At 39.8% G+C, this 26,871-nt stretch overlaps 2 protein-coding genes across 3 annotated transcripts; one reads left to right on the top strand and one right to left on the bottom strand.

Annotated features, from left to right (window-relative positions):
* grhl2b (grainyhead-like transcription factor 2b) lies at positions 1–13,901 on the top strand. Its single transcript, XM_084695828.1, has 16 exons — positions 1–174; positions 1,516–1,702; positions 1,890–1,957; positions 2,140–2,503; positions 2,896–2,954; positions 3,068–3,224; positions 3,504–3,615; positions 6,413–6,507; positions 9,100–9,258; positions 9,869–9,926; positions 10,042–10,181; positions 10,996–11,033; positions 11,333–11,424; positions 11,754–11,839; positions 12,024–12,088; positions 12,258–13,901. The coding sequence occupies exons 1-16, from the start codon at positions 155–157 to the stop codon at positions 12,370–12,372; spliced, it is 1,815 nt and encodes a 604-aa protein (XP_084551954.1). The 5' UTR covers positions 1–154; the 3' UTR covers positions 12,373–13,901.
* On the bottom strand, positions 13,890–25,878 carry ncaldb (neurocalcin delta b). 2 transcript variants are annotated; one of them, XM_084695830.1, is made up of 4 exons: positions 25,650–25,878; positions 18,433–18,832; positions 16,280–16,385; positions 13,890–16,170 (listed from the first exon to the last, which is right to left on the bottom strand). In XM_084695830.1, the coding sequence occupies exons 2-4, from the start codon at positions 18,808–18,810 to the stop codon at positions 16,076–16,078; spliced, it is 579 nt and encodes a 192-aa protein (XP_084551956.1). In that variant the 5' UTR covers positions 18,811–18,832; positions 25,650–25,878; the 3' UTR covers positions 13,890–16,075. The 2 variants fall into 2 exon arrangements, with proteins under 2 accessions (XP_084551956.1, XP_084551957.1); XM_084695831.1 differs by lacking the exon at positions 25,650–25,878 and adding an exon at positions 19,746–19,853.
* Positions 25,879–26,871: the final 993 nt, after the last annotated feature.

Here is a 26,871-nt window from a genome sequence, read left to right as displayed (position 1 = left end):
TGCAAGGTGAGGGGCTGGCAAAGACGTGGTACTAGAAAAGCTGATTTACCTGTAGCCCAGGTTCTGGCAGTTCGCACCCGCTCAGCCTCGCACTCTCATCTGCACCGACTTGAAAGTCCAGTTTCACAAGGAAGAAACGTGGAGGAAACAAAATATGTCACAAGAGACTGACAAGTAAGTGATCAAACAATACCTGGAGAAAGGAGCATTAATTACTTTAGACGTTGAATTCGAAAACGTTGCCTACATTTAGTGAATTCTGGCAGGCACAAATTGAAAACTTTAGCTTTTGTTTCGAAACTATGATAGCTTTTTATTATAGTTCATACCATTTGCATTGTTATATTTAGACTTTAGCTCAGCTTTACAGGAAAGAACTTCGTCGTTGACTATTCGATTGTGGCTGAATTCGCCATTTTCGACAGATGGAATACCTTTGGATGAGACAAATCTGTTTACATCATTTTCTGTTTGATAGACTTATAACATGTTTAAAGTCTCTAAGAATGAATTCGTAATACCTAGCCTATTGTCTCAGACTCTTGAAGAAACCAGAATAGTTTTCTTGGTCAGTTTCGTGACACCTGTGGGATTGAGACGTATCTCATTCTTTACTATTTGACAATGTCCATTGCACGGATTAATTAATTAATTAAAGTAAAAAATCTGTCAAATACTCGGTTATGCTTAGTAATTTTTTTAGTTGTATTTGTTTATAATACTAGTTATTAGTTAAAGTAATAATAATAATAATGATAAATTGTGAATAACGTATCTCTAACACAATTTTAACAATTAAGAAAACGATGCATTATGCTGTTCAATATATATACAAGTAATATGCAAATACAATACCATATAGAACCCAAGCACTGTCACAGTATTTTCAAAGGCACAGTACCAGTCTATAAACAGGTAACATTTGCTTACCAGTTCCCTATTGAATTGAGCAGATCAACTTCTACACTCACAAAATCAGCACAAAATCATGAGTTGCCTTGGTATATTAGCAACATTTCCTGTTTGTGTAGCACTAATTTTGACATGGATAATCAGTGTATTTTATAGAGAACCATATAGCCAAGACATGAGTCATGAGAAAGACTAGCCTTTTTTGGGAGTGGTAGAATGGAGGCAGATGGACACGACACTTGCATGATGATATGAAGAATATTTAACATACATTTACTTTCATTGAGATAACAATAACATTTAAATAGTTGCGTAAAACACACACAAAATCAAGGAAGTCCATCTCATGTATTAATATAGCATAGGTCTTAGAAGGGCTAGTACAGTATTTTTTTTTCCTTGTCCTTGACTTGCTTAATTGAAAGAGTTGTCATTGAACCCACAAGTGTGTTAAATGTGCGTGTGATCTTGACTTGGCCTTTACAGTGACAAGTCAGATCCAGACATGCAGACGTGTGTTTGCATGTGTATGTGTGTTTGCACATGAATTTGAGATGACCACAATGTTTGTGTGTTTGTGCTATTCTGTGTGTGTACATATAGTAAGCGTCTGGTGGTGGTGGTTCCCAATGAAAACTCTTACCACCAAAGGAGGGCCTACACCAGCGAGGATGAGGCATGGCGCTCCTACCTGGAGAATCCCCTGACGGCCGCCACAAAAGCCATGATGAGCATAAACGGAGATGAGGACAGTGCCGCTGCTCTCGGACTGCTCTACGAATATTACAAGGTCTGGGTCGTGGAACGTTTCTCTTAATTCCCTGTGCTTTCCTTTGTGTTGATATACTATGAAATCAGATCTCAGCAAACTTATGTGAGATCAGAGATCCCCTCATGCAAGGGATAGGTGGATGGTTTCCTCATGCATAACTTGTTGATGTTGAACTACGCATGTTTTCATACGGCTCTTTTTTTAGGTTCCTAAAGAAAAGAGATTGTTGCCTGTTGCAAAAGTAGTTGACATTTCAGAAGAGCAAGAAAAGAGGTCAGTGCATTTTACTGGCTGATAATGCAATACCAGTAGAAAACAATACATCTTTTCTCTTCAGTTTTCAAACACATCTATTCACATACAACCACAAATAATTGGTTGTGTGATTTTATGGACAGAGGTTTGTCCTTTAAACATGAATGATTTTCTCACTGACTTTTACTCCGACCTTACAGGTGTGTCTCCGGGGCTAACAGCCAGAATGATGGTGAAACTGTTGACAACCGTGTCCAGGTTCTCAAGTCTGTCCCAGTCAACCTGTCAATCAACACAGACCACCTGGAGTCCAAGCGAGAGCCGTACGTCTCTGGGTCTGGGTCTGGTGATGGCGGCGCCACTGTGGCCGTGGTGAAAGCGGAAGTGTACACGCCAGTCTTCATGGGACCTGGTGGGGTTCACTACAGAGTAGAGGGGGAGGAGCCAGGGCGAGTCATCTATGAACAGAACCATTATGATGAGACAGTTGGAAATCATCCTGGATATGTCAAGGATGACCAACGAAGCACGCCTGACAGCCCCTATGAGGAAGAGAGCGATGGGGTGAGAGGAACTTGACACAGGAAATATTGTTTGAATAGAACATGATAGTGTTTGAAACATTTGATTCAAATGCCATTAGCTTTATTTTTGTAGTAGTCGTTATATACATGTAAATATACACTAGCTATATTCAAAACAAAACAGAAATATTGATTAAATAGACTTGAACGTAGCAAACGTTCTGCTGTGCTGTGTATGAGAAATTTAGTTGCAATTCTGTGAGTCTGCTAGGCATACCAACTACATACAATGTTATGTTCTTTATAGTTTTGCTATAAACATTTCAAATACTCAAATGTGAGCATGTATACCAGTGAAAATCTTGTTCCTTTTTTAGTTGATTTCCGTGTCAATGCACTGAAGTTGTTTAATTCTCTCGATAACTTCCACAGAAATACCATACACCTTCCTCAGTGGCACCTGCCGAATTCATTTTTGATCAGCAAGCCGTGTAAGTTACATCAATAGTCCCATCAAATACTCATATTCATCTGTTCAACCCTTTATTTTAATGATCAATACCTGAAGCTTAGTTTTTACAGAAATGTTTTTTTTTTCTAACAGTGACACTTTCCAGTACACACTTGATGCTTCACGATCCCTGCGCCAGAAGCAGGGGGAGGGGCCAATGACGTACCTGAACAAGGGCCAGTTCTACGCTGTCACCCTGAGTGAACTTGGGGTCAATAAACGTTTAAGACACCCCATCAGCAAAGTCAGGGTGAGAAATAGGGAGCATGAAATATGTGAATAAGGAATATCAGTGTGGTAATGCCTAAATGTTCTGATCCCTCTCAGTGGAAGTTCATTGAGGAGTTCTTGACCCTACCCACTGCATTGACCTTAACCCTCTTACTTACACTTACCTTTTGTGTATTTGATCCAGAATAAAGTCCTCCTTGACAGGTCTCAGGGATCCCACTAAAACATGTCTCTCTCTCTGTGTGTCTCTCTCTCTCTCTCTCTCTCTCTCTTTTTCTTCTCTTTCTTGCCGACTCAGAGTGTGATCATGGTTGTTTTCAGTGAGGACAAGAATAGAGATGAACAGCTGAAGTATTGGAAGTACTGGCATTCCCGCCAACACACTGCCAAACAGAGGGTGCTGGATATAGGTAACGGTTCAAACAATAACACAGTTTACTGAATGTTCTGCTAAACTAATAACTGCGTAAAGAAAGGAACCAATCTGTATCTGTAACAGAGATCTTACCAAGAATCATGTTCACTGAGTTAACTTTGAGATAACTGAAATTCCTAATCAAACCAGTCACCACTCATGTTCAAACTGTATCTGTACAGAGATGATTGTGATGGCTCTTCAGTCAAATCCTTTCACATTTCCTCTCGATGTAGGTCTCTCAACAGGCTTTGGGCAGGATAGGACCAAAGGGTCTCCCTAACCTAATTTAAGATGTTTCCACAGTCAGGAGTCTTATGTTGCCCAAAATGTTAACAGCCATACTCCTCTTTTGTGACCTAAAATTAGGTCTGCATACTGTATATTTCCAGCTACTTTAGCGACACTTATGTAATGACAATCCCACAACCAGTTAATTGCACAACAGTCTGGGATTATCCGTTACTGTCCAACAACCCTGGAGGCACACTGCTCCCCACTCGTCTGTTGTGCTCTTCCAACTGACTCAGTCGATGACAGCATTGATAATACATCCAAGTTCACACTGTTTCATAAAGACTACAATGCCATGCAATACTTGAGTACCAGTCAAAAGTTTGGACACACCTTCCCATTCAATTGAATGAGATAATGTGTCTTCGACTGGCACTGTAGTCTAAGACAAAGTATTTCTTACAGATTTGAATAACATTTACTGCAACAGACAAAAAGGTTTAAATGCGTGTTTTAAATGTGATCCAATTTTGCGGGGTCACTCTAGACTCCAAACTATAGTTCAATTTGTTGACGTCAAAGCTTTCACCATTGTCGCCTGCCAATTTCAGTTGATGGATTTGAATCCTAAAAGGTGTTTGTTTACCTCCAACAGAAATGAATTTATGTGAGACTAGGCTCTCAAGCTCTTTTGCATCTGGCAAGCTGTGACCTGCAGGTGAGGTAGAGACTCGGTGGTATGTGGGAATCTCAATATGGAAGTTAGAAGTCCACAGCTTGTTGAGACACACAGTGGAATGCATGCAGTGTTCCCAGGATTGGTTCTGTACCTGCCTGTTGAAGGCACAGTTGGTCATGAAGTGTTGTCACATATTGTGACATTTGATGGTAGACTTGAAATGCCTTTCTACCCTTTTCGTTTTTTCACAGGAATTAAAATGTATTTATTTGTACAACCCGTTGTTGTTTTAGTAATAACATCCATAGGGGCGATCCATAGGGTTCCTCTTGTGTATGCCAGTAGGCAACAAGAGGATTTTCTTTGCCTGTGGCTTTTCAGTTATACAACAGATAGAGGATTTGGTGTATGAAGAAGTTTATTGCTTAGGCAGATCATATGGTGTGATTTGCCAGTAAAATGAGCCTGTGGATTCAAGGCCGAGCCAATATTTGGAAAACAAAAATACCCTCCTACCATGAGGCTAGATGGAAACCATCTTTGTTCCTTCCTGACCTTACAAAGGGGGAACCGACCCTCTAAGTAGCCAGGTCTAAGCAGTCAGGGGGTGGGGGCTGTGGCACTAGGTGACCCCTGGTTAAATGACAAGCAGCCAGCAGTAGCTTTGACTGGATGTAGAACGCTCCAAGACAGACAGAGGCTGTGTAACCCGACACCTCTGACTTGACAAGCCATGGATTTGAATAGCAGTTGAGGCAGAACTGTTCTCTAGGCCTGAGGCCATGTCACAGGATCGGAGATTTGAATGGGTCCATTTAACGGGGGAGGGGAAATATAACGGACATGGAAGTCGCCATGACTTTTTCTTGTTTTTTTTTGTTTTGCAACTGTCTTTATTGGGGAAAGGACTGAACTGTGAGCTTGAGGTGTGTCCAGATTAGTGAAACTTTCAGATTGTGGAAAATAAAGAAATATAGCTGTCTCCCCTCCAAGCTTCAAACTGTAACAATTTGAAAGCAATGACTAACCATGAACCAAGCACTGACCACAACTTACTCTTGTAGTTATATTTATTTACCCAATCATTGACCTATTTTTGCATTAATAAACTACTTGAAATGATATAGCTTCCTCTATTGGCCTCTTCTTGCAAAGCCAGAGAGTTTGTTTACACAACCAGATAAGGCTCTATCACACAGACGCGTGCCGTCTGATAATGTGGATTTGTTATCCGACCCAACAATAGCTACCTGCTTTTTGCAGATAGTGCTTTTATTTTGGGGTTTTATTTTCTGGGGGGTGTGAAGATTAAGGGATTATTGAAAATCAAGGTGAAGAAATTATTTTTTTTAATCCATACTGCCATGCTTATCTCTACCCTACTTTATACTTGTTTATGCATTTTGTTCATCTTAGACCTGGGTCAGATGAAGACCCTTTCAAATGCATTACAATTGGGGAAAGCACACCTTTCATGTATTTAACATCTCAAATAATGTACCTATGTCCAATCCCGTGGAGAACAGCATCTCACTGCCTCCCTCCCTCCCTCTTTCCCTCCCTCCCTACCCTACTTTATACTTGTTTATGTATTTTGTTCATCTTAGACCTGGGTCAGATGAAGACCCTTTCAAATGCATTGCAATTGGGGAAAGGGCACCTTTCATGTATTTAACATCTCAAATAATGTACCTATGTCAAATCCCGTGGAGAACAGCATCTCACTGCCTCCCTTCCTCCCTCTTTCCCTCCCTCTCTCTTTCCCTCCCTCCCTCTTTCCTTCCCTCCCTCTTTCCCTCCCTCCCTCTTTCCTTCCCTCCCTCTTTCCCTCCCTCCCTCCCTCCCTCCCTCCCTCCCTCCCTTCCTCCATCCCTTACAGCGGATTACAAGGAGAGTTTCAACACCATTGGGAACATTGAGGAGATTGCCTACAATGCCGTTTCCTTCACTTGGGATGTCAACGAAGAGGCCAAGGTAAAAAAAAAAAAACTACTTTCCCAGAACCCTCCGTGTTTACTCACTGTAAAGGTGTGTCCTGGACGTAAAAGTCACTGATCCGGTTTTTATGCTTATCCACTCTTTGCCAAACACGGGCACTTGCTTGTCTGCGTAAACAGACATAGGATTACAACAGACTCACATGCTCCCTGATTCACTACGCACTCATTCATGTGCTGTAGAATCCCAAGGGTTGTTTTGTGTCACTAGTCAATTTATTAATAGATTTTCTCTTATTATCTTTCTATTGTGACTAGAATGAATAGGAGAGTAATATTTAAAAGAAACTAAAGATGTTGACTTTGGCTCTGTTGTGCCCTCTACCTTTGTAGACTCTCTTTACCTGTAGCGCCCACAGACAGAACTGTGCATTGAGGTCGGGCCATATACCCCCCAACTTACACACAGTCAATCACACTACAAACACACACACACACACACACACACACACACAGAGGCCATGTACATGCACACAGGCACAAACGCTTTAATCCTATCCCCACCCTGTTTTGTTTGTTTTGCCCTCTTTTCTGTGAACCTGCCCGGTACACACACATACACACACACACACACACACACACACACAGACACACTCACAGTGGCCATGTGAGTAAGTGTAATGTTCGCCTTCAGCGCCAACACTGGGCCAGTGTGTTAGTCTCTGTCTCAGGGGCAGGGCTTGGCATGACTCTTCTATTTAACATGAGTATTTTTTGGCTTCTCCATTGTCATAAACTAAAGGACAAAGAGACTGGTTAAAAGAACTAAGCCGAGTTATTTGGGCTGATAAATTAGTTGTTATCATTTCAGTAATCTCTGCTGGTTAAATTAGCCAGTATTGACTGCAATTAGCTTTTTATCAAAGGTTTTACTAGCTTTTAGCCTATGACGGAAAGACATAACTTTATTACCAATAAACAGCTCAGTTTTATATTTCATTTTTGTGCAAGCTTCTGGCTCAGAGTTTGTGTTCTGAAACAGATTTATTCAAGTTGTTTTTTGTTTTTCTCAAATTCTCCCTGTCACAATATATATAATATCCCTGTTATATTGGCTGTTATAACAGACCAATTGTGACTTTGCCTTGCATTTGTTGGTATTGCCTTACGTTTATTTAGTTCAATTTATTTGAAGAATAAGGTTTGTACCTTGGTATATAAGTGAGGTAGCTTCAGACTCCAAAAAGCTTTTCTTGGGCTGCTGTAATGGTTCTTTTATGGGACAAGTTAATAAACAACCACTCCATTCTAGTAATTAAAATACCCTGAATTGTGTAATAGAAATTCACTTTGTTAGAACTCAGTAAAGACAGAAATAACTGTTTCAGTATACACGTTTTAAGAGAATAGGGCAGTTAGAATCTTTACACTGCTTATAAATATTGTTGAATCACCTTATCATGGCTACATTTAAAAATGAAAGGTCAAATACATTGGTCAATACTTTACCAAAAGGCTACATTAAGTACCATGTTTTGACAGCAATACCTTAAGTAAAAACTGGGTAGATAGGAAATGCTATGTAATAAAATTGTTTAAAAGTTTTAGTGACATAGGATATTATTAACTATATCCAAGGCACTGTATGGGGTAGAGGTGTAAGGGGTAAATGGGTGTTGTGGAGGGGCAGTTGAGGGTTGTGACACCTTCAACTGAAAGCTCAGCCTTGCTCATACCTAGTGTGACTTAATAAGTATATTAATTTGTCCCATTAAACAATGATTGAGATTAACTACATAGCAGTTCCTATGTAATGACTCTGCAATGCTGGAACTATAGGTATGTAGGTAGTTAGTATGACCGTAATGTAGGGCAGCCATGCTTTTTTCGTTTTTTATTGCAAACTGTGACTTAAATCACAAGTGCAATCTCAAGTAATACAATCAAACATAAAAAGAAAATATCAAAAACATAAAATAGTCCCAGTTCATTGTACAGTATGTGACTCCTCACTGCTTCGATGAATCCGGGGGATGAATCCGACATTGTTAGCTACGGCTTGTTGAAGCGAGCCTACTTGATTTATGACCTATTCTAGAAAATCTGAAAATGTGCCTCTGTTACTTAAACCTATTCGAGAAGGAATCACCATATTACATATACCTGTTGTTACGTAACAATATGTAAAAAGTGTGAGCTTCCCACGTTTTTCCAGAACATTCTACCGCCCGCAGTGTACTGTCTTTTAAGCGGAGTGGTTGGCCCTGGCTGAACTTGGCAGAATCTCAGAAATATAAATAGGCTTTCCTTACTTGTCCTCTCCCATGTAATTAACACAGGACCCACTTCTATAGTATGTGGTCTGAGAAGGCAATGAGTGAAAATAAAAAGGAGAGACTTTATAGACTGTATACTTTATAGACTTTATAGACTGTACATGTTCATCCTCTGTTCACAAAGGCCCTGGCCTTGTCCTTGTCCTTAAATAATTGGATAGACCAAGGCTAAGGCTAGTACAATATGGCGCACACCAATTTCTTCATTTCAGAATACACAGACAAGTGGGCCAGGGGGGTGTCCAGCGTTTGGCTTGATTGTTCTCTGAGACAGTATGCTTTATATTTGACAGATCTTCATCACGGTAAATTGTCTGAGTACAGACTTTTCGTCTCAGAAGGGGGTCAAGGGTCTGCCTCTGATGATCCAGATTGACACGTACAGCTACAACAACCGCAGCAACAAGCCCCTCCATAGAGCCTACTCCCAGATCAAGGTCTTCTGTGACAAGGTAATCAAACACACACACACTCATACACACAGACAGACACGCATATTCAAAAACAAACATACACATATATTGGATCATACACAAGATTGAGCGATTGCAGGTTCAAATCCCCCCTTTATGTGAATAATAAGCCCTTTATCTCAGTCCAATTCATCATATCTACATGTTATATATTCAATCCATCAACTACTGTTAGTTATTTTAAGCACATACAATTGTGGCTAATATATATATATATATATATATATATATATATATATATATATATATATATACTATAACCTTTCTCAGGTGTTTGGTACTGGAAGAAAAAAACAGGAACAATCACTTGCCATGATACAGTATAATACAGGGAACAAATTCACACATTCAGTTAGACAGACAGACAGACAGACACAGAAACACTGACACACACATGCGCACGCACACACACAACCATGCACAATTATTCGCTTTTGTGTGAACAAAACCAGTCTATTGGGAGAAAGAAAATGGAGCGTTAACTATTAGCTCCCCCTAGTGGCGTCACAATTAGTTTGACAGGCAAAGTTGAATCCATTATCTGTTGTCTCTCTGTCTCTGTTTATGTCTCCATCTCTCTCTCTCCCAGGGTGCTGAGAGAAAGATAAGGGATGAGGAGAGGAAACAGAACCGTAAGAAGACAAAAGGTTGAACTTCCAGTTCCTCCTGCCAGTTATGTTGACAGTTATGTGTGAAGTTTTATTTGTTCATGTTTATGGTACAGTAAAGTATAATTACATTTTCATATTCTGGGGGCGTCAGGGAAGGATGGAGGTGTGGGTGTCATAATGCTACCTAAGAAGGCCGACACAACTTTCTTCAAGACCATGACCGACCTGGAGGCCCAGCCTGTCCTCTTCATCCCAGATGTTCACTTTGGTAATCTACAAAGGGCTGGACAGGTTAGAAACTCTAAGATGTTATGACATTTTAGTTGTAACTTTTGTTACATTACATAAACTCAAGCTCAAATCAAGCTACCAACTATTTAAAAACAGAATTGAAGAGAAGGGCAACAGAGAAAAATCTAAACAATATGTTTTGGAATGTTCTATTGGTTTCATAGGATTGGGCAAAGTAGATCAAGTATTTGATAGCTTTTGAAAATTGTTTTTGTGCACATTCTATTGGTAAATAGAAAGTATTGTTTTCTAAAATGCTTTTTGATATATATAAATGCCTTTTTCCCTTTGTCCCTCAATGTGATCTGCACTCAGTATACTAAGAAAACTAATTAAAAACACAGACACTGCAAAAACAATGTCAAAAGGGAAACATAAATGCAGTCTACATGCACTCTCTTTGTTCTTACCAATCAAGCCATATATTTGCCAAATATATGGCTCCTTTCAAATAATATTTCTCCTTTTATAGCTCATGGGGCATTACAAGGTGTACCCGTTACGCATGAATCAAGATTGGTTGCTCGTTGAATCATTGTAAAGGGTAGTTTATAAAAAGATTTTGCACACAGTCAGAACAGGTTCATAATAATTAGACTGATTTGTATGAGTTGAGACCAGATTTATTTTATTTAGTTTAACATGTTCTCAGTATTGTGTGAAAGCCAAATTAATATGACTTAAAACATATATAGTATCAAATAGTTAAAATAAATAGGTTATGATGGAGATCAAGTGGATCACAGTTCCCTTAAAATGTATCTCAGCAATTAAAGAAATATCTACATTAAAATCATACACCTTTTTGTTTCAGGTATTTGCCTTCAACACAGAGGAGATTGAGAGGGAAGGGTGAGTCTACACAGACAGGCACATATGTCTACATGTCCATACACATTCACACATGCAAATATGAACACCATGTATGAAAATGATCCACCGAACACAAACAATTGCACTCACTTATTACTATGTTATTAAAGACAAACAAAGAGCAAACACACATTCAGACATGTGCACGTGCAACGATTGTATCATAATAAAATGGTGTCCAGTGTATGTGAGAAGTATAATGGTGTCTGTGTTTTTCAGAGGTTATGACAAATCTTTGTTGGTTATGTTGTTGTTTTTGCTGTGGATGTTGTTGTCAGGAGTGTCCTGGTGAAGAGGATGTTCAGGCCGTCCGATGACGACCTCAGCCCCTCCCCCCACAAACTGATCAAAGAAGAGACACAAAAGAGAGGTAGTCTTTCTTCTTCTCTGTCTTTAGAAACATGTTTGCCACAGAAAAGCATCACCTTATGACAGAACAATGGTTCCAGATTGGTATCTGCTAGTATAATCAAAGACCTAACTTGCTATTCTTTGCCATTACTGTCATAACAAAAACTGTTTATGGGCATGCAGTAGTGCCGATATATATGTATCAAATAGCAATTTTTGGATTCTATTTTAGAATCAGTAGACAAAATGTGTCATAACAAGCCACACAGTATATCATGTTCGATTTTAGAAATGACTTAACTGTTATCTTTCCTCTGTGCTGTGTTTGTATTCTGTCTTTCCATGCAGTGCTGCTGTACGTGAGGAAGGAGTCAGACGAAGTGTTTGATGCTCTCATGCTCAAGTCTCCCACACTACGAGGCCTAATGGATGCTGTACGTATTGGTGTGTCTTGTGGAGTTGTGCGCAAATCTGTGTGTGTATGTGTGTGAGAAAGACAAGAGTCGGGAAAATTGTATTCACAAGGCAGAAAAGATTATCGATGTTCTCCTTTCTGCTTGTGTCTGTTATTTGCAACTCCAGTTTGTAATTGCACAATGATTCCATTAATCTACACAGATATCAGAGAAATATGGACTACCCTCAGAGAGGATAGCTAAGGTGTACAAGAAGAGCAAAAAAGGGTGAGTAAAAGATAGCATAATATCAGTATTCTTTGTGGTTTTAGCACCCATTGTTTTGTTTGTTGAAGAAAGCAATGCCATCATTTATATATTCTCTAATGTGTTGAAGTACATTCATTTAATATATGAATGAACAGAGTATATATTATTTTGTCAAATGTCTTTGTAGGATTCTGGTAAACATGGACGACAACATCATTGAGCACTACTCCAATGAAGACACGTTCATCTTGAACATCGAGAGCTACGCAGACTCGTTTAAGGTGACCCTCACTGAGATCTGAAGAACAAAGGAAGCTGATAGTTGATTGGTTGAGATGAGACTGTAGAGGCCCAGACTAGGTGGAGCCAAACAGCTGATTGGTTGAGATTTGTGACCCTGTGGGACCTGTTAGTTGATTAGCTGAGTTGTTCGGGACAGTTAATTGGTTTGTGACTAACTTCTGATCCAAAGCCCTTGTGAAGGGCTAGTGTGACTGGAGACCACTCAAAATGGGGATACAAATTGTATCCTAGCCCTGTCATAAGTGTTGGGACCAGCCTCTATCCAGTTCAACTCAAATCCGCAGACAGACAAGGAGGAAGAAGGAGAGAAAGGAGAAGGATGCACAAGAGTTGTTCTCTCCACGTCTGAATCGTTCGGCATCCTGTCACAGGATATTTTCTTCATTCAAAGTGCATAGAAAATTAGGATAAAACTTTAGATTAAAAAGATTTCAAACAATTTTCAAGAGCAACTAAACACCAAAACCACTTTTAAAACCTATGTTCACTGCTCACACATGACTAAACACATCCATCCTGGTTTTGATTCCGACAATTCTTTTCACAATGGTTATTTTGGAGTAGCCTTTGTGTTTGTTATTCCCATCTGTTTTCTCCCTAGTGATTGAAAAGATTCGAAATAATTAATGATGTAGAGGTGCCCTTTTGGAGTATAATTTCATCCTCACAGGAAGGGGTCGTATGAATGCCAACTGGTAATACAACTAGGCTAACCTGAATCATGTCAAGCTTTTTAGGAAGACCCAAAATAATTATTCATGAGAAATTACCACACAATATCTAAAGTATGAAGGTAGGTTCTAAGGCTAAAATTGGGGTGTTTGTCTCATTAAAAAGTGCCAGTCTGTACCTTTTCTTTTACATTTGAAAGTCAGGATGGACTAAAAAATAATTCATGCCTTCTTGAACTGCTCAAATCATTACATTTTGAGTGAGCAGTAATAATATTCATCCATTTGTTGTGCAAGTACATATATGAAAATAATTGTCAGTTTTATTTTGTTGTATTTGTATGTTTTTGTTCCAAATAATGGCTACTGATAGTCAAGTAGAAATGCTGTACTGCAGTGTAAATAAGTGTATATACTTAGTATGGAAGTGGGCAGCTCTAGAAAGTCTTATCAAGTATACTGAAATGGTCCAAGCTTTCAAGTGTCATGTGCATAAGATGAGAGACTTCATGTGGATCATATGTGTTTATATGGCGTCTTACTCTTAGCTGTCTTATTTATTTTTGTGGCTTTTGGCTCAACCATCCATCATTTCTTTTAAACAAGTACTTAAGTGCATTTGTATCCTTTCAAGTTATTTGTGGATTTTTTTTATATATTGAGCGGTGAAAATGTAAATTTGTTTGTTCTGAATAAAAAAATCAAATTTGTGGATAGTTATGTTTAAAGTTAAATAGATAGTCAACAGTTATTATTAAAGAGATATTGTACTAGTAAAAAAAAAAAAAAACGTTAGAATTTCTTTGGATGTCTGGCTATGTTTGGGAGGAAAAAAAGATTCTCAATTTTTGTAATGTTTTCTTTATTTAATTGTCAAAAACAGACTCCTGTCTTTTAAAGCTCCACTGACACAATGCAAGTAACAATACAAAATCTACAAAATGATACTGTGATACAGATTTTAACCGACAGGTAAGAATTGTACTGTATAAATCGGTACAATACTGTTTTCTTTAGCGGATACATTTGGCACTTGACCACAAAATGCTATTGTATGAGATAGTGACATTTACCTGCTGCTATATTTGAAAAATGTTAAACTTTTTACAAACCTCTTTACACCCTTTTCTTGTTTATAAAACAAGCAGTGATCCTAAACATTCAGGTGTGTGCAATAGGCAGTGCAGTAGGTGTGTAACAGTAGCTTTAAGGAGAACAGCACATAGTTCCTGATAGAGCTCTAAGCCCACATTCCATTTACAATCTTATAGACCTGATGTGGCTGGATCGATATATCCTTGTGTATATATCTGTCTAGTACAAGGTCTGGATGTGTTTCTGCAAATCCCTGGGTCTTGCGTTGTGCTTCAGTATTATTGGGGTTTCCAGTAGGCTTGTTGGTTGCAGAAATTTGCTTTGCAGAAATTGCCTTCATACATGCTGAAAAACCACCTTCTTGATTTTTGGTGCCATAGAATCTACAATGGTCAATTTCACCAATTCAATTAATATTTTAGATTACTTGAAAATGTACAAATGCATCTGTATAGAGAACATGCATGCAATACACTTAGACTGTAAAATAACTGTGCAAACTCACTGAACAGCTGACATGAAACAGTTTCCAATAATCACATCCTCAACATCCATTAAATAAAGATGAGGGCTCCTGTTTTTTTTACACAATGTATACCATACAATTTCAGCAATCAACAGCATACAGTTACTGCACATACCATACACCAAAGATTTACAGTTGACATGTATGAAATGAATATGTTTGTGCTCAGCTTTGATAGGGGGAGTATTCTCTATTTTCTTCTTGAAAAAGGGAAAGCTGTTTCTGGGTGTCTGATGATAGCCAAATATAGACAAAAGTAAATGCATAGCAAAATGTGTGGTCCTCTCTTTTTTTCTTTACACTTCTAGCATAAATATGAATATACTGTAGACTTTTATAACATGTTCGCAAATAAAAAGATGTGTTGCATTTACAGTGATTTAAAATTTAAAACCTTAAGTGAATCTCTTTTACTGTGGCAGAAGCCCCAACATAATTACAAAGTAAAGGAAAGTATATCATCTATATATTGCCTACATATTTTGCTCATATACTCTTCCTTGATTGATGGTGAAGATAAAGGATAACAGATGGTGTGTGGGTGCGTGACAGGTTGTATGTATGTGTGGTGTAGGTGTGTATGTATGTTCACAAGTATTCTGTACTAAAGACTCACTCTCAATACAACAACTTAAGTTTGGTACATTGTCCCTTTAAAATACATTTAGAAGTCATGTGACTTTCTCCTGTGTGGTGATTATACTCTCCTCTAGGGGATGTCAGAAATACTACTCTAGGTCCCAAGCCCCTCTCTCACAGTAGCATCCCATCATCAAAGGCTCATTCAGATCAGTGTATCCAGTGTTTAACAGTCGCAGGATAACTGCAATCAAGGGGATTCATCAAATCGCTTACAGAAACGTCAATAAATCTTACCTTGACTAAGCATTAGACAACACAGGAATACAGGAGGGTTGAACATTATTCCTTGTGATCAGTACAAATGCTTCAAATGTAAAAGGATGTTCAAAGAGAAAAAACATTTGTGAACTTCAATGATACTCAGCAAAGGTGTTGTTAAAATACCTCAGACATGTGCTCTCGATCTTAAGAGGGCACTTTAGATTTGGTATTCTAAGTCTTAGATGGGAATTCGGTCCTTAGTTTGGTAGCGTGCCCTAAGGCCAATGATGTTGGCAGACCAGGGCTTTGACCAGACAATTGGAGACGCACGCAGGCCGGTCAGTGGCTGAATGACTGGACATTCTTTTTTTTCTCTCCTCTGTGTGTGTGTTAAATTGTGTACATCCAGTACATGCTTTGCGTCTATGATTGTGTGTACATGCGTGTGCCTCTCGCCACAACTGTCGACTCCGTTCTCCATAGCTCAAGTTCTCATCAGTGCTCTGGTGTTGACAGGGTATTTTGAAATGATCTGATCGGAATGAAAATCGTAGAGAATGGAAGACTCTACTGTCCGGCACTGCTCGGGTCGCATTGCAGCAGTCGGACGATGGACGGGTCACTCTTGGCTCCCTCTACAAACTCCTCCAGAGACAATTTGCCTGATGGGAGATACAGTGAAGTTTTAGTTAGTCGGCCTAATGTTTTTCATCATGCTTTGCACGTTAAAAGGATATTTTAAGTTGACATAGAAGTAAGGGGAAAACCTACCGTCGCGATTTGTGTCCATCTGTCGAAAGATCTTGTCTGTACGCTTTTCTGGTGTGGACTCATCCTCTGGCATCTTCATCACAGAGGATACCATCTTGTAGATAGCCTGGAGATAGAAAGAGAACAAGAGTGAGATCAATATTTAGAATTCTCTATGAGAAAAGGATCTCTCTGAAATCCACAATGAACCATATGCTTTGCTCGTGATGACAAATCTAGACCAAAAAGAACTTATTTCTCCTATTTGTAAAAACAAAGAGCTTCACAAGGTTTTCTTTTTTTAATCTCTGGTCAAATGTTGTCATGTCATTAGGATAAAAGATTCCATGAGAAATGGCAGGGACTGCAAGAAGGACCAGGCTGCCAAGAACATGGACTGGTATCTGATTACTGGTTGTTAGAAAATCAGGTATAAATAGAACTTTGGAGAAACTCAGCCTGCCACATCCACTCTGTGATTCTCTCTCCATTTTAAATGTACAGGATCTGACAGAACCCCTACATATCTATAATATTCTCCTTTTCTGCCTATGTTGTGGTCTGTCACCCTCTCTCTTTGTTTTTCTGGGAAAATTGTCTATTCCATCAGCATTGAGTGGAACACCAGCCATGTTATTATCCTCCATCACAGGGACAGTTGCATCGCGAATTGTCCATCTTGCAGCAATATGCACTTCTCTAGTGCGCAACTACCACCAACTACTATTGGGTGCCTAAGACTTTTGCACAGTAATGTATATTTACATGTATTCATTTAGAAGACGCTTTTATCCAAAGCGACTTCCAAGAGAGAGCTTTACAAATTGCATAGGTCGCTGATAATAACAACAAGATAGCCTCATAGCATTGCGGGTAGCCAAAACAAGAAGCACATATTGTGAACAACCAAAAAATAAGTCCCAAAGGGAAGAACCATAAGAGCATGTGGTTAAGCAAGTTACAATTAAACAACATGAATCTCTAAGTGCAAGTGTACCTGTAGAAAAAGCAAGCAGATTAACTAAAAATATAATAATTTTGTATATTCGTTTTAAATAGGAGATTTACTTGAATAACCATACTTCAGCTATTTTGTTTGACTTCACAAGTCCTCTTAGTACACATTTGTGAAGTCACCACATGGACAAATTATGGTGTAGACTTTAATGTTTTTTTTAAATACAAGTAAACCAGATTTATTTATGTGCATACAATGCTTTTATCAGGGCACGTTGACTGGCCAAGTATAAAAACAGAATGTAGACATGCACAACTGGCATAAAGCATCTGCAATGGGACAAACATTTGCAGAACATGAAGTGTACCAGTTGCCTGGCTGCCAGCCCAGCTTATCCCCGCCCACAAAAAAAATTGGTGGGGAAGTTGGGTCTGGGATCGCTCGGTTGGGGAAAAAGTATGTCCGAACAGGAGCTGTTCGGACCAATCAAATTGTCAGGGCGGGCTTTATACGATGCTGGACAGATGATCAACAGTAACGTAATCAACCACATCACCAAAGAGCGCTTGGGTTGAATTTGTTTTCAACACACAACATACTATGTTGCTCTGATTGGTTGTAGGTATATCCAATTGAGCGAAGAGGCATTTTTTTTACGAGTTCGGTTGAAACACGCCCCATACTCACAGCCCAATGGAGCGGTTTCAGACTCATATTCTGACTAGGATTATGAGTATGACAACGTCAGGCTAGTGTACCAGGACATTTTGACACAAAGCACAGAAGAAGAAAGTTAGAGATTAAGTGGACAAGGCTGGATTGATTGAAAGGGCACTGTCTAGGTATTTAAAAAAACTTCAAAATTATCAATGGCACCTGCAGGCTCTTAATAACATAGTTTACTGGTGCACTGATCGCTGCATGGTGATGAACTTTCCATCTACCAACATTTTGCATAACCCCCACACAAACAGGGTGTCAAGCAAGCTAAATGTCAGCTTGTTTCTTATCGTAAGCCTGGCTCTTGAATTGAGCTAACATTGAAAGAATCCCAAGAGCTGGCCAGCCAGCATAAGGTAAATCTTCAGGACTCTAGAAGTATCCTGTCACGAATCAAATAACCTACCATTTTGTTTTGTTGATTGTAAATAACTGTAGGTATTATAATGATAGAGAGAGAGTTTCTACAAAGTTCCTATCTCCGCATCAGACCCACCTGTACAATCTCCAACATCTCTGCCTTGCTGATGTAGCCGTTGCCGTCCAGGTCGTACATGCTGAAGGCCCACTTCAGCTTCTGGTCCAGGCGGCCGCGGGACGTCACGCTCAGGGCGATGATGAACTCCCTGAAGTCTATCGTGCCGTCGTTGTTGGCATCGAATGTGCGGAAGACGTGCTCGGCGAACTTGGAGGCGTCTCCGTAAGGGAAGAAGTTGCCGTAGATCTTTTTGAACTCCTCCATGGAGAGCGCGCCGCTAGGGCAGTCCCTCAGGAAGCCCTTGTACCACTCTGTGATCTCATGCTCGGTGAAGTCGGTGTTCTCCACCAGGTCCTGCATGATCTCGGGGCGCAGCTTGCTGTTTTGTTTGCCCATTTCTGCAGTTTTGGTGTCGAATCTGTTGGATGGGGGGGGGGGGGGGAGAGAGAGAGAGAGGGTGGTAAGAGCTTCAGCTAGATGGAGGGAGAAAGCGAGTGACAAAGAACACTTGACAGAAAATAGATGTTAGACTGGATGAACAAATGATTACAGAAAATAAGAGGCGGGTGGTAGCTGTAGGGTAAAATGAAATGCTAAGCAAACTGTATATCTGCAGTCAGATAGATTGCGGCGCAGCACACACTAAGTGCACAGATGATTCACAGGCCTACACATCAATCCCTCCCACTCCGCAATGCTAAACAGGAAGTAAGACCACCAATGTTCTTCAACACCATATCTCTCAGAAAGGCAAGGAAACTACCTTCAACCACACCCTAGTCTGTAACAGAGCACAACTCAAACGCTTTGGCTAACGGATCTTTCCACCTTTGCTACCAGAGGCACACATCTCTGCGTCTTTCCTCACTGTGTGTTCTAGTTCTACTTCCTGTAGCAACGCTGAAACCTCTGACCTTCGACTACTGTCTGTAAACACAGCTCTTACAGTAGATCCAACTGATACTAATCAAAACACGACTCACGGAATATCATATTACAATGTCAGTTTGAAAAATGTCAGTTTCCCTGATATTAACACCGAAAAGCAAACACAGAGGACAATGGGTTTGTGTGCCTCTGTTTACTCCACTTTCACATGTGTGGTTGATGACATGAAGAGAGGAAGGGGTCTTAAGCTCATCAAATTTCACCCCACCGATGGATATGTGGCGCACTGTCAACTATTTTTATTTGGGGTCAAGCATTTAGCTGTAAGACTAGAGTTGAGCAACGAGAATCTATTCTAAGCTTTGATAGGTATATGGATAAAGGTCATGAATGACCAGGCTGGGTCATTCCCTATACGTAAACATGTTCAGCCTTTCGCCTACCTTTCATGTTCCCTCACATCAAGAAGGTCCAGGGTTCAATTCCCGCTTGGGGCACTATTTAGTGTTCAGGTAGGCTCTCTCCATCGCCATGTGAAGCATGCATGTTCTCCCTGTGCTCACAAGGCTTTCCTAAGCAAAGAATCCCCCCTACCCCCCAAAAAGAACCATGCAGAACAAATAGCTCTCCGGCCGGTACACCGGGTGAGCCCTTGGCCCGCCCAGTGTCCACTGTACTGAAGTGACTGCCTAATGCCTCCTCACTGCCCTGGGAGGAAGGACACCAGGATTAGATGGAGCAGAGCCAACTTTTAGTTGACAAAAATACAATCGTAATATGTATGTACTTAACATTAACATTATGGAGTCGTCAAATGTTTAATGCTTTCAACAGATTGAGCCAATTGTTCTTGGTTAGGAGCAATCAAAAAGCCTACATCTCATTTATCTTACCTCAAAGACTGCGTAGCCTTGAGACACCACTAATGACAGCTGACACAACACATGATGCTCTGCCTCAAATGTGAAAACATGACGTCCGCTAGTGCCGAGTTTCATAGAAAATGAATGAATGAAAATACCTTGTAAGAAAGAAAAAAGATAGACCAGGTAAAATGTGAATGAAATATTCTGCATGACAAACAACTATCAACAGAAAAGCTTGACAAGACGCTTTATTCCCTGAAAATCCTTGGACTCATTAACATATTGTAGACAGACCTTATTTCCATAATCACCACTGCCTGTTTCCTTTTGTGTCTCTGGCCTGAAACGTGATTTTATGCGTCAGTACCGCAGACATCATCTTGCCATACGAACAAGCACCAAAAAAAAACAAAAAAAGAAGGGGGTACTAATTCCATCCTTTATTCAGGTGGAAGGAAATGGCAGACAGCAGAGTTTGAAATCTGGATTTCACCAGACGAAAACACTCCAACTAAACACACCACTCAGGCACAAAGCTAGTCTTAGTCATACTGCCACAATATGTGCATCACGCTACAGACCCAATTATTTTATGGAAAGTCTCCCCTCAGTACACCTCTTAGCACACCTTTCCTCTCAATGTAAGCGATAGGTCGACACTAACCACAGCATAACCAACAATCTGCCATTTAATTGCTTAATGGATTTGGAAGAATTTGCATGGGCTGTTGCTACGTTGCCATGGGGACAGACACAGTCGTCTGTCATTTATGGTGGCCGTGGGGATGAGTAATAAAACAAAAAGCAAATCATTTCCATCCACTGTAGCCTTCATGACAATCACCCAGAACATCATAATAGTAGTCAAAACAGAAATAAGTCGAAATTCCAGTGGCTGTGAAGAGGATTTGCCTGTGATTTTTCAGAGTGTAGTGTCAAGTCAGCCATCAGAACTATAAGAACACTTAGGCCTCACTGATTAGAGGTTCCAAAGTGCACCTGTACATGGAACAGCTCCCTCGTGGTGACATCACGTTTGATCCCTACCATTTATCCCCCCCCCCCCCTTGCCCCTCCTCATACAGACTCACGGAGGCTTAAGGGTATTCTTTAAGACACTGAAGGCCTGTTGGTGGGAGGCAGGAGATCAAAGAGCCTCATCCAGGGACCTGGAGTTATTTCAGATCTCTACTGGCTCAAAGATCACCTTTCCCCAATTAACCTTAAGGCTCTTAACTAATTCTGTCGGCCGGGACATGACGGCATCGTTATATAAATTAGAAGGAGAGTTGGTGCAGCCCACATGGCAAAGAAGCTTCATCTACAGGTGGACGACAGTGACTTGGAGTCAGGACAGGTGAAGGCCTGGGGAGGGAGACTTTCTCTCTGTGTCTGAGAAGGGCAATGAGGAGGAATTAGTAGACCTGAGCATCAGAAGGTATTAGTAAGGTCAGTCACATTGGAACATTGCTAAGGAGCATTGGGGAGAACACGTGAACACAGGTCACCTCAAGGATGAGGTTTTAAAAGGAAGCACCCACATCAACTGTGAACTTGCCATGAATGTGAAACCGTCATGGCTGCTCTGCAAAAGCCTATTATAAACACTTCAAAATTATTAGGCACGCTAGATGCCTAAATCACATTTGGCACAAACAAAGTCCACCCTTAGACTATTTTAATCCAGCATGATCTTGAGGATGTCAGGGAGTTGCATTTGTGTAATTGTTATTTGCAACAAAAGAGCACAGAGAGTATTTGCAGTATTATGTGACACTTTATACTTGCTGGGATAAAGAACAGAAATACATATGTTACAAGAAAAGGAAAAAGTCATCAAGGAGACTGCTTATCTACTAAGCAGCAGGGTCAAGACATTTCCATTGTGTTGGGAGAAAAATGATTTGCGGTTCATTATTTGATTTCCACAGTGCAAGGCCCAGACAAGTCAAAATGAATCAGTCCTGTATTGGTTTAATGATACCAAAGCCACTAGCCTAATTAATAATCATCTGAATTCAATTTCCATGGAAGACAGTCAGTCCTATTTATTACATGACAGACTCATTCAATCCTGCACCACTCCTAATCAGCCTGCATTCACCAAAATTCAGGTAAGGCAAATACAGTATAATTGCAATACAAAGCATTTTTTGAGACGGTATAAAAGGTGTCTATGTCTAAATGCGGTTTGAAGACTGGGTCTGTATTTTGAATCAAATTACATTCACAAGTCCTTGTCAACAGGCTTAAGAACCTCTGCAGCTGTGCTGCAACAACATCAAGTGTCGTGCAGCTACAGAAACTCAGGTGCTGAGGTGTAAGTCAGGTCCCACTGCAAGGTGCACAGAATGCCTTAAAACCCATTACGTCAGAGATCTCCATTTATACCTTACAGTACAGAACAGTAAAGCTTAGCCATAAAGTCACAGAGATAATCCGACTGGTCAGGACAGAGAGATGGATGTGGAGGAGGTACCGCAAGAAAAGAAAAAGGAGAAGAAAACGGGACTTTCCTCAGGGACTGTTGAACTAACGGACTGTGTTGGGCAGAAGGAGAGATTGGTGAGGTTTGAAGGCCTCATGTCAGCAGCACATTTCAGAAAGGAGAAACATGGTTGTCAATAATATCGGATGCTTTAACACAAAGCTCTGTACGAGTTCCCTTACGCCTCCTAACCTTCTTGAAAGACCAATTGTCACAACCACCTCCTAAAACAAATGGTAGGATTGAATCTGTTTATACATTTTGATTTTAAATAGTGGGCAAGTTATTTTATTTAGATATTTACAGCTCATCAACAATGTTTGTTGTTTACAATCCATAGGTTTATAGTCAAGATTCAAATACAGTATAGTAAATTGCAATGGATAAAAGACTAGCTTGGTCACTGAATGAGGATGGATAGTATTGCAATTACATAATTAAGTAAGGTAAAGAGTTTATCCAACAACCTGAAGCAACTGTTTGAGGCTCAGAGAAAGAGACATATTTCAAGACATTAGTATGTCATTAAAGGTATAAATAAGACAAATGGTATGGTTTTAATCTAACCCAAGGTCCTGAGCCATCAATCAGATGCTAAATTTACCCTGAACTCTGCATTCAATGACCTAGTTTAACCTCTGACTCAATCTGACATAATTAATTGTAGGCTATTCCAACAGAAACACCAATGATCCTTCTGACAATTTAGCATTCAATAGCAGCACAGTTTCTAAGTCAAATCAAATGTACATTTGTTTAAGCAATTCTATTAAAAAAATAAACTGACCACCTTGCACTCTTGCACACTGGATGTAAAACATTTTTTTTTTTAGTTTTACTTCTAAATATGTGATATTTCATATAAGATGTGTGGTGAACTGAGATTTGCCATTGGAAATCAGGTGGAAACATTTGTTGGATACTTCTAGCCTGTTTAAAGTGACATTTTGCATTGATGGATTTTCCCTTAAACCCAGGATCAGTTCTCTTCTTCATCACAAGCTGTCATACTAACATCTGGAGGAATAGTCTAAACTTCCCCTCACATTTCCTCATGTTTAAAAAGCTACACTCACCATCTATCTTATGACACCGGGGCATTTTATTGCTGTGACTTCCATTCTTCTTCTTTTGGCATATTAATGGATCTATGAAGCGTGTGATAATCTAATTACACAGTACACGCTAAAGCTAATATCTATAGAACACATTATTATATACAATATTATGGTCCACTTGTCTCTCTAGGGTTTTAGTAACATTGTTAGTTCCACACTGTTGTTCCTTTACAGGCAGATTTCCTTGTTTTTTCTCTCTCTCTCGCTCCAACCTTGTCACTCTGCTCTCTCAAATCATTAAAACCCCAAAGTGCACCAACCACTGACATTTTAGGCGCCCAATCAAACTGACACAGAAATTAGTCAGCACTAACTGCCTATCACGAGGCTTCATGCGTCGATGCACTGTCCGGTACCCTGATGACAAAGCCAACACAGAGTGAGAGTATGTGAATGAGGAAGATTGCCTTTCGAACCCCTGTCAAGGAGAGGAAGAAAAGCTGAGACATCCTTCAAAAGCATCAGTAAATTCCAGAAGAGAGTGCCGTTTAACCGTGTGCCGTAGTGCACTTAACACCTTGGTGTGTGCTTCAGAACTAAGGAGAGGCAAAAATGTGATACTGGTTTAAAATACAAAAACGGGAAGTGTTCATAAGCCGTCCCAACCAGCTCCAGTGTCACGGTGACATCTTATCACAATCACGTCTGTCAATCTCTCACACAGACATTTACTCTATGTAATATCCCCTCTTAACCATATTGATTGCCATTATTTTGCTCTTCTTATTCCACTAACTGTGTTTTGTTTCTCAGCCTTTTGCGTTACTTGGTTAAACAGTATATGTGTGACTCCACAGAACAGGCCTAACATCTGAGGACATATCTGGATGTTTGGCAATCTTGAACCATTTGAATGATACCATGTCACATAGGGGGTTACTAGATCTGCTCCCCAACCACAAGATCAACATCCCTGGCCTTTGACCTCTCTGTCTGGCCCTCTTTTTCTACAGATAGTTTGAAACAAGATGGGGAACTGCTGGAAACCATGTCATGCATTGGTACTACTGAATACATCAGTGCCAAGTCTCTTATTACCATATCAATGAGGCATCTTGTGGATAAAAAGCCTTTTTTTGCTTTCTGTTTCTAAGTTTCTCACCACTTTCTCCACATCTGCATCTCTTTAGCAGACCAATTTTCTTGTCTTTTATCTGTACATTTTGTCTACATGTATGTAATTTGTTTACTTTGTGTAACCCTTCTGCCACGCATTTAGTTTCCCTGTCTGGCATGTTTCAGAGACAATCAAACGGTTTCAAAGAAAATTGTATAATATATTGATTGAAATAATATTGTACCCCACAAAAGGCATCAAATTCACCATTTGAATAATAGGCATACGTTATATGCAATTAAATCCCACTACACCGTGTGGTTAATTAATATAACAAAGATTGTATAGGCTACTGCAAAAGCATCCGATAAAATGGCACAAGTTGACATTTACTTATCGCGTCTGCTGCAGTGCCTGGTCTTGCCACATCCCCAAACCTTACTGTTTTTGGCTAGCTTCACTTCCTGCTGTCGTTCTAGATTTTGAGGTCTGAAGCGAAAGAATTTGTGTTGTTTATATTTATAACTGTGTATGTAAAAAGTCCATTACAGTGAAATTATTCCCATTAAAGATTAAGGTAGGCTTATCTTCCTCTGTACGCAGCATCCGGTGATTACTGCACTCCCATGTCTTCGATTACCGACACAAAGTTACAACATGAAGCAGAGCTCATTGCGTTTAAAGTTTGTGGCCAAATCGTGTATTTCCTCGCAAACATTCGGTATTTCTTGAATGCAACGCCAAAATCTTTTCTCAGACCAGCCACAACCATCAAATTCAAAGAAACGCACAATAAGCAAAAAAAGAGAATGGCTCACCTTTCTTGTTGTACTGTGGGTGATAAGTAAGTTTCTAATAGTCCATAACCTGGTGTGTCGCAAGCTGAAAGTAGTTTGCAGCTATACAAGCTTTAGAAGTACAAGTTGTTGGAGCAGCAACAGGTTGCAGGATATGCCGTGGAGATACCGACTGCTTCGACTCAAACTCCACAAGATTCTTCCGAGCTACGAACCAACAGCTAAGCCCATAGTCAGCTCACCCTGCCTCCACCGCTGACGTCAAAGCCTCTGGGCACGTGGTACAAGAACCAATGGAAGTTTGTGTCTCCTTGGTAACAAGAACCCAGCACTTAACTGATAATGTGATGTGAAGTTCATACCAAATGAGTCTATTGGTTGTTTAAATGCTTGCAGCGTTACTAAAAGATTCCGTCAATTTCTGACTAATTCTGATCATGTATTCATCCAAATGCGTATGAAAAGTTGTAGTTGCTGCTTCAGCATTCCAAATATATTGTTCTTCGAACCTCTATTCAACTTCTTCATATTATTCTATTTCTTCCGTTGCACCTTTCAGCTCCTTCAAATTTTCAGCTTTCAAACCCGTTCAGCTATCAACAAAATCAGCAGTTTCAGGGGTTTCCATCTATGACTTTTCAGCTTTTTACCTCTTATGCTTAAATTAATGTAAATCAATATTCATAATATTTTTACATGGTTTCCCAATTGAGTTTTTTTTCTTCAAATCCTTCTTCTGACTCAGTCTTTCAGCTACAGACACCATTTAAACTTTTACATTTTGACAAAACCACAAACTATTAAAAACAAATGAATAATAATAATTTCAGCTTTCAGCATTCCAACGCATTTTCTGCAGGAAATGCACTTTCTAGTTTAATTTCATTTTCAGTTTCATGAATTTTCATGCTTTAAATCCATTTTACATTACAACCCTTACAATTACAAATTGAGGGCCAGCAGTTGAGGAAACAAATATGTCTGCCTGGAGCTACAAGAGCAGATGTGTGAGGGATTAGTATATGTGCTATGGGCTTATGCAAGGACTACTCTCTTAATAGCCTTATCAAGACACTGACCACTGGCTGCTATCTCATGCTGAATCAGCTAATCTTGAAGACCTTCTGAGCCAAGTTAAGAGGTATTCATAATATATCAACAGGAATTTGAGGGCATTCATTCAGAACCTTTTGTATACTGAAATGTTATACACTAAACACATATCATCCTGGAATAAAACGTG

The sequence above is a fragment of the Hypomesus nipponensis genome, chromosome 4, assembly GCF_054491055.1.
Source record: "Hypomesus nipponensis isolate SF chromosome 4, ASM5449105v1, whole genome shotgun sequence".
NCBI lineage: Eukaryota > Metazoa > Chordata > Actinopteri > Osmeriformes > Osmeridae > Hypomesus > Hypomesus nipponensis.
This window is presented reverse-complemented; position numbering and strand designations above follow the sequence as displayed.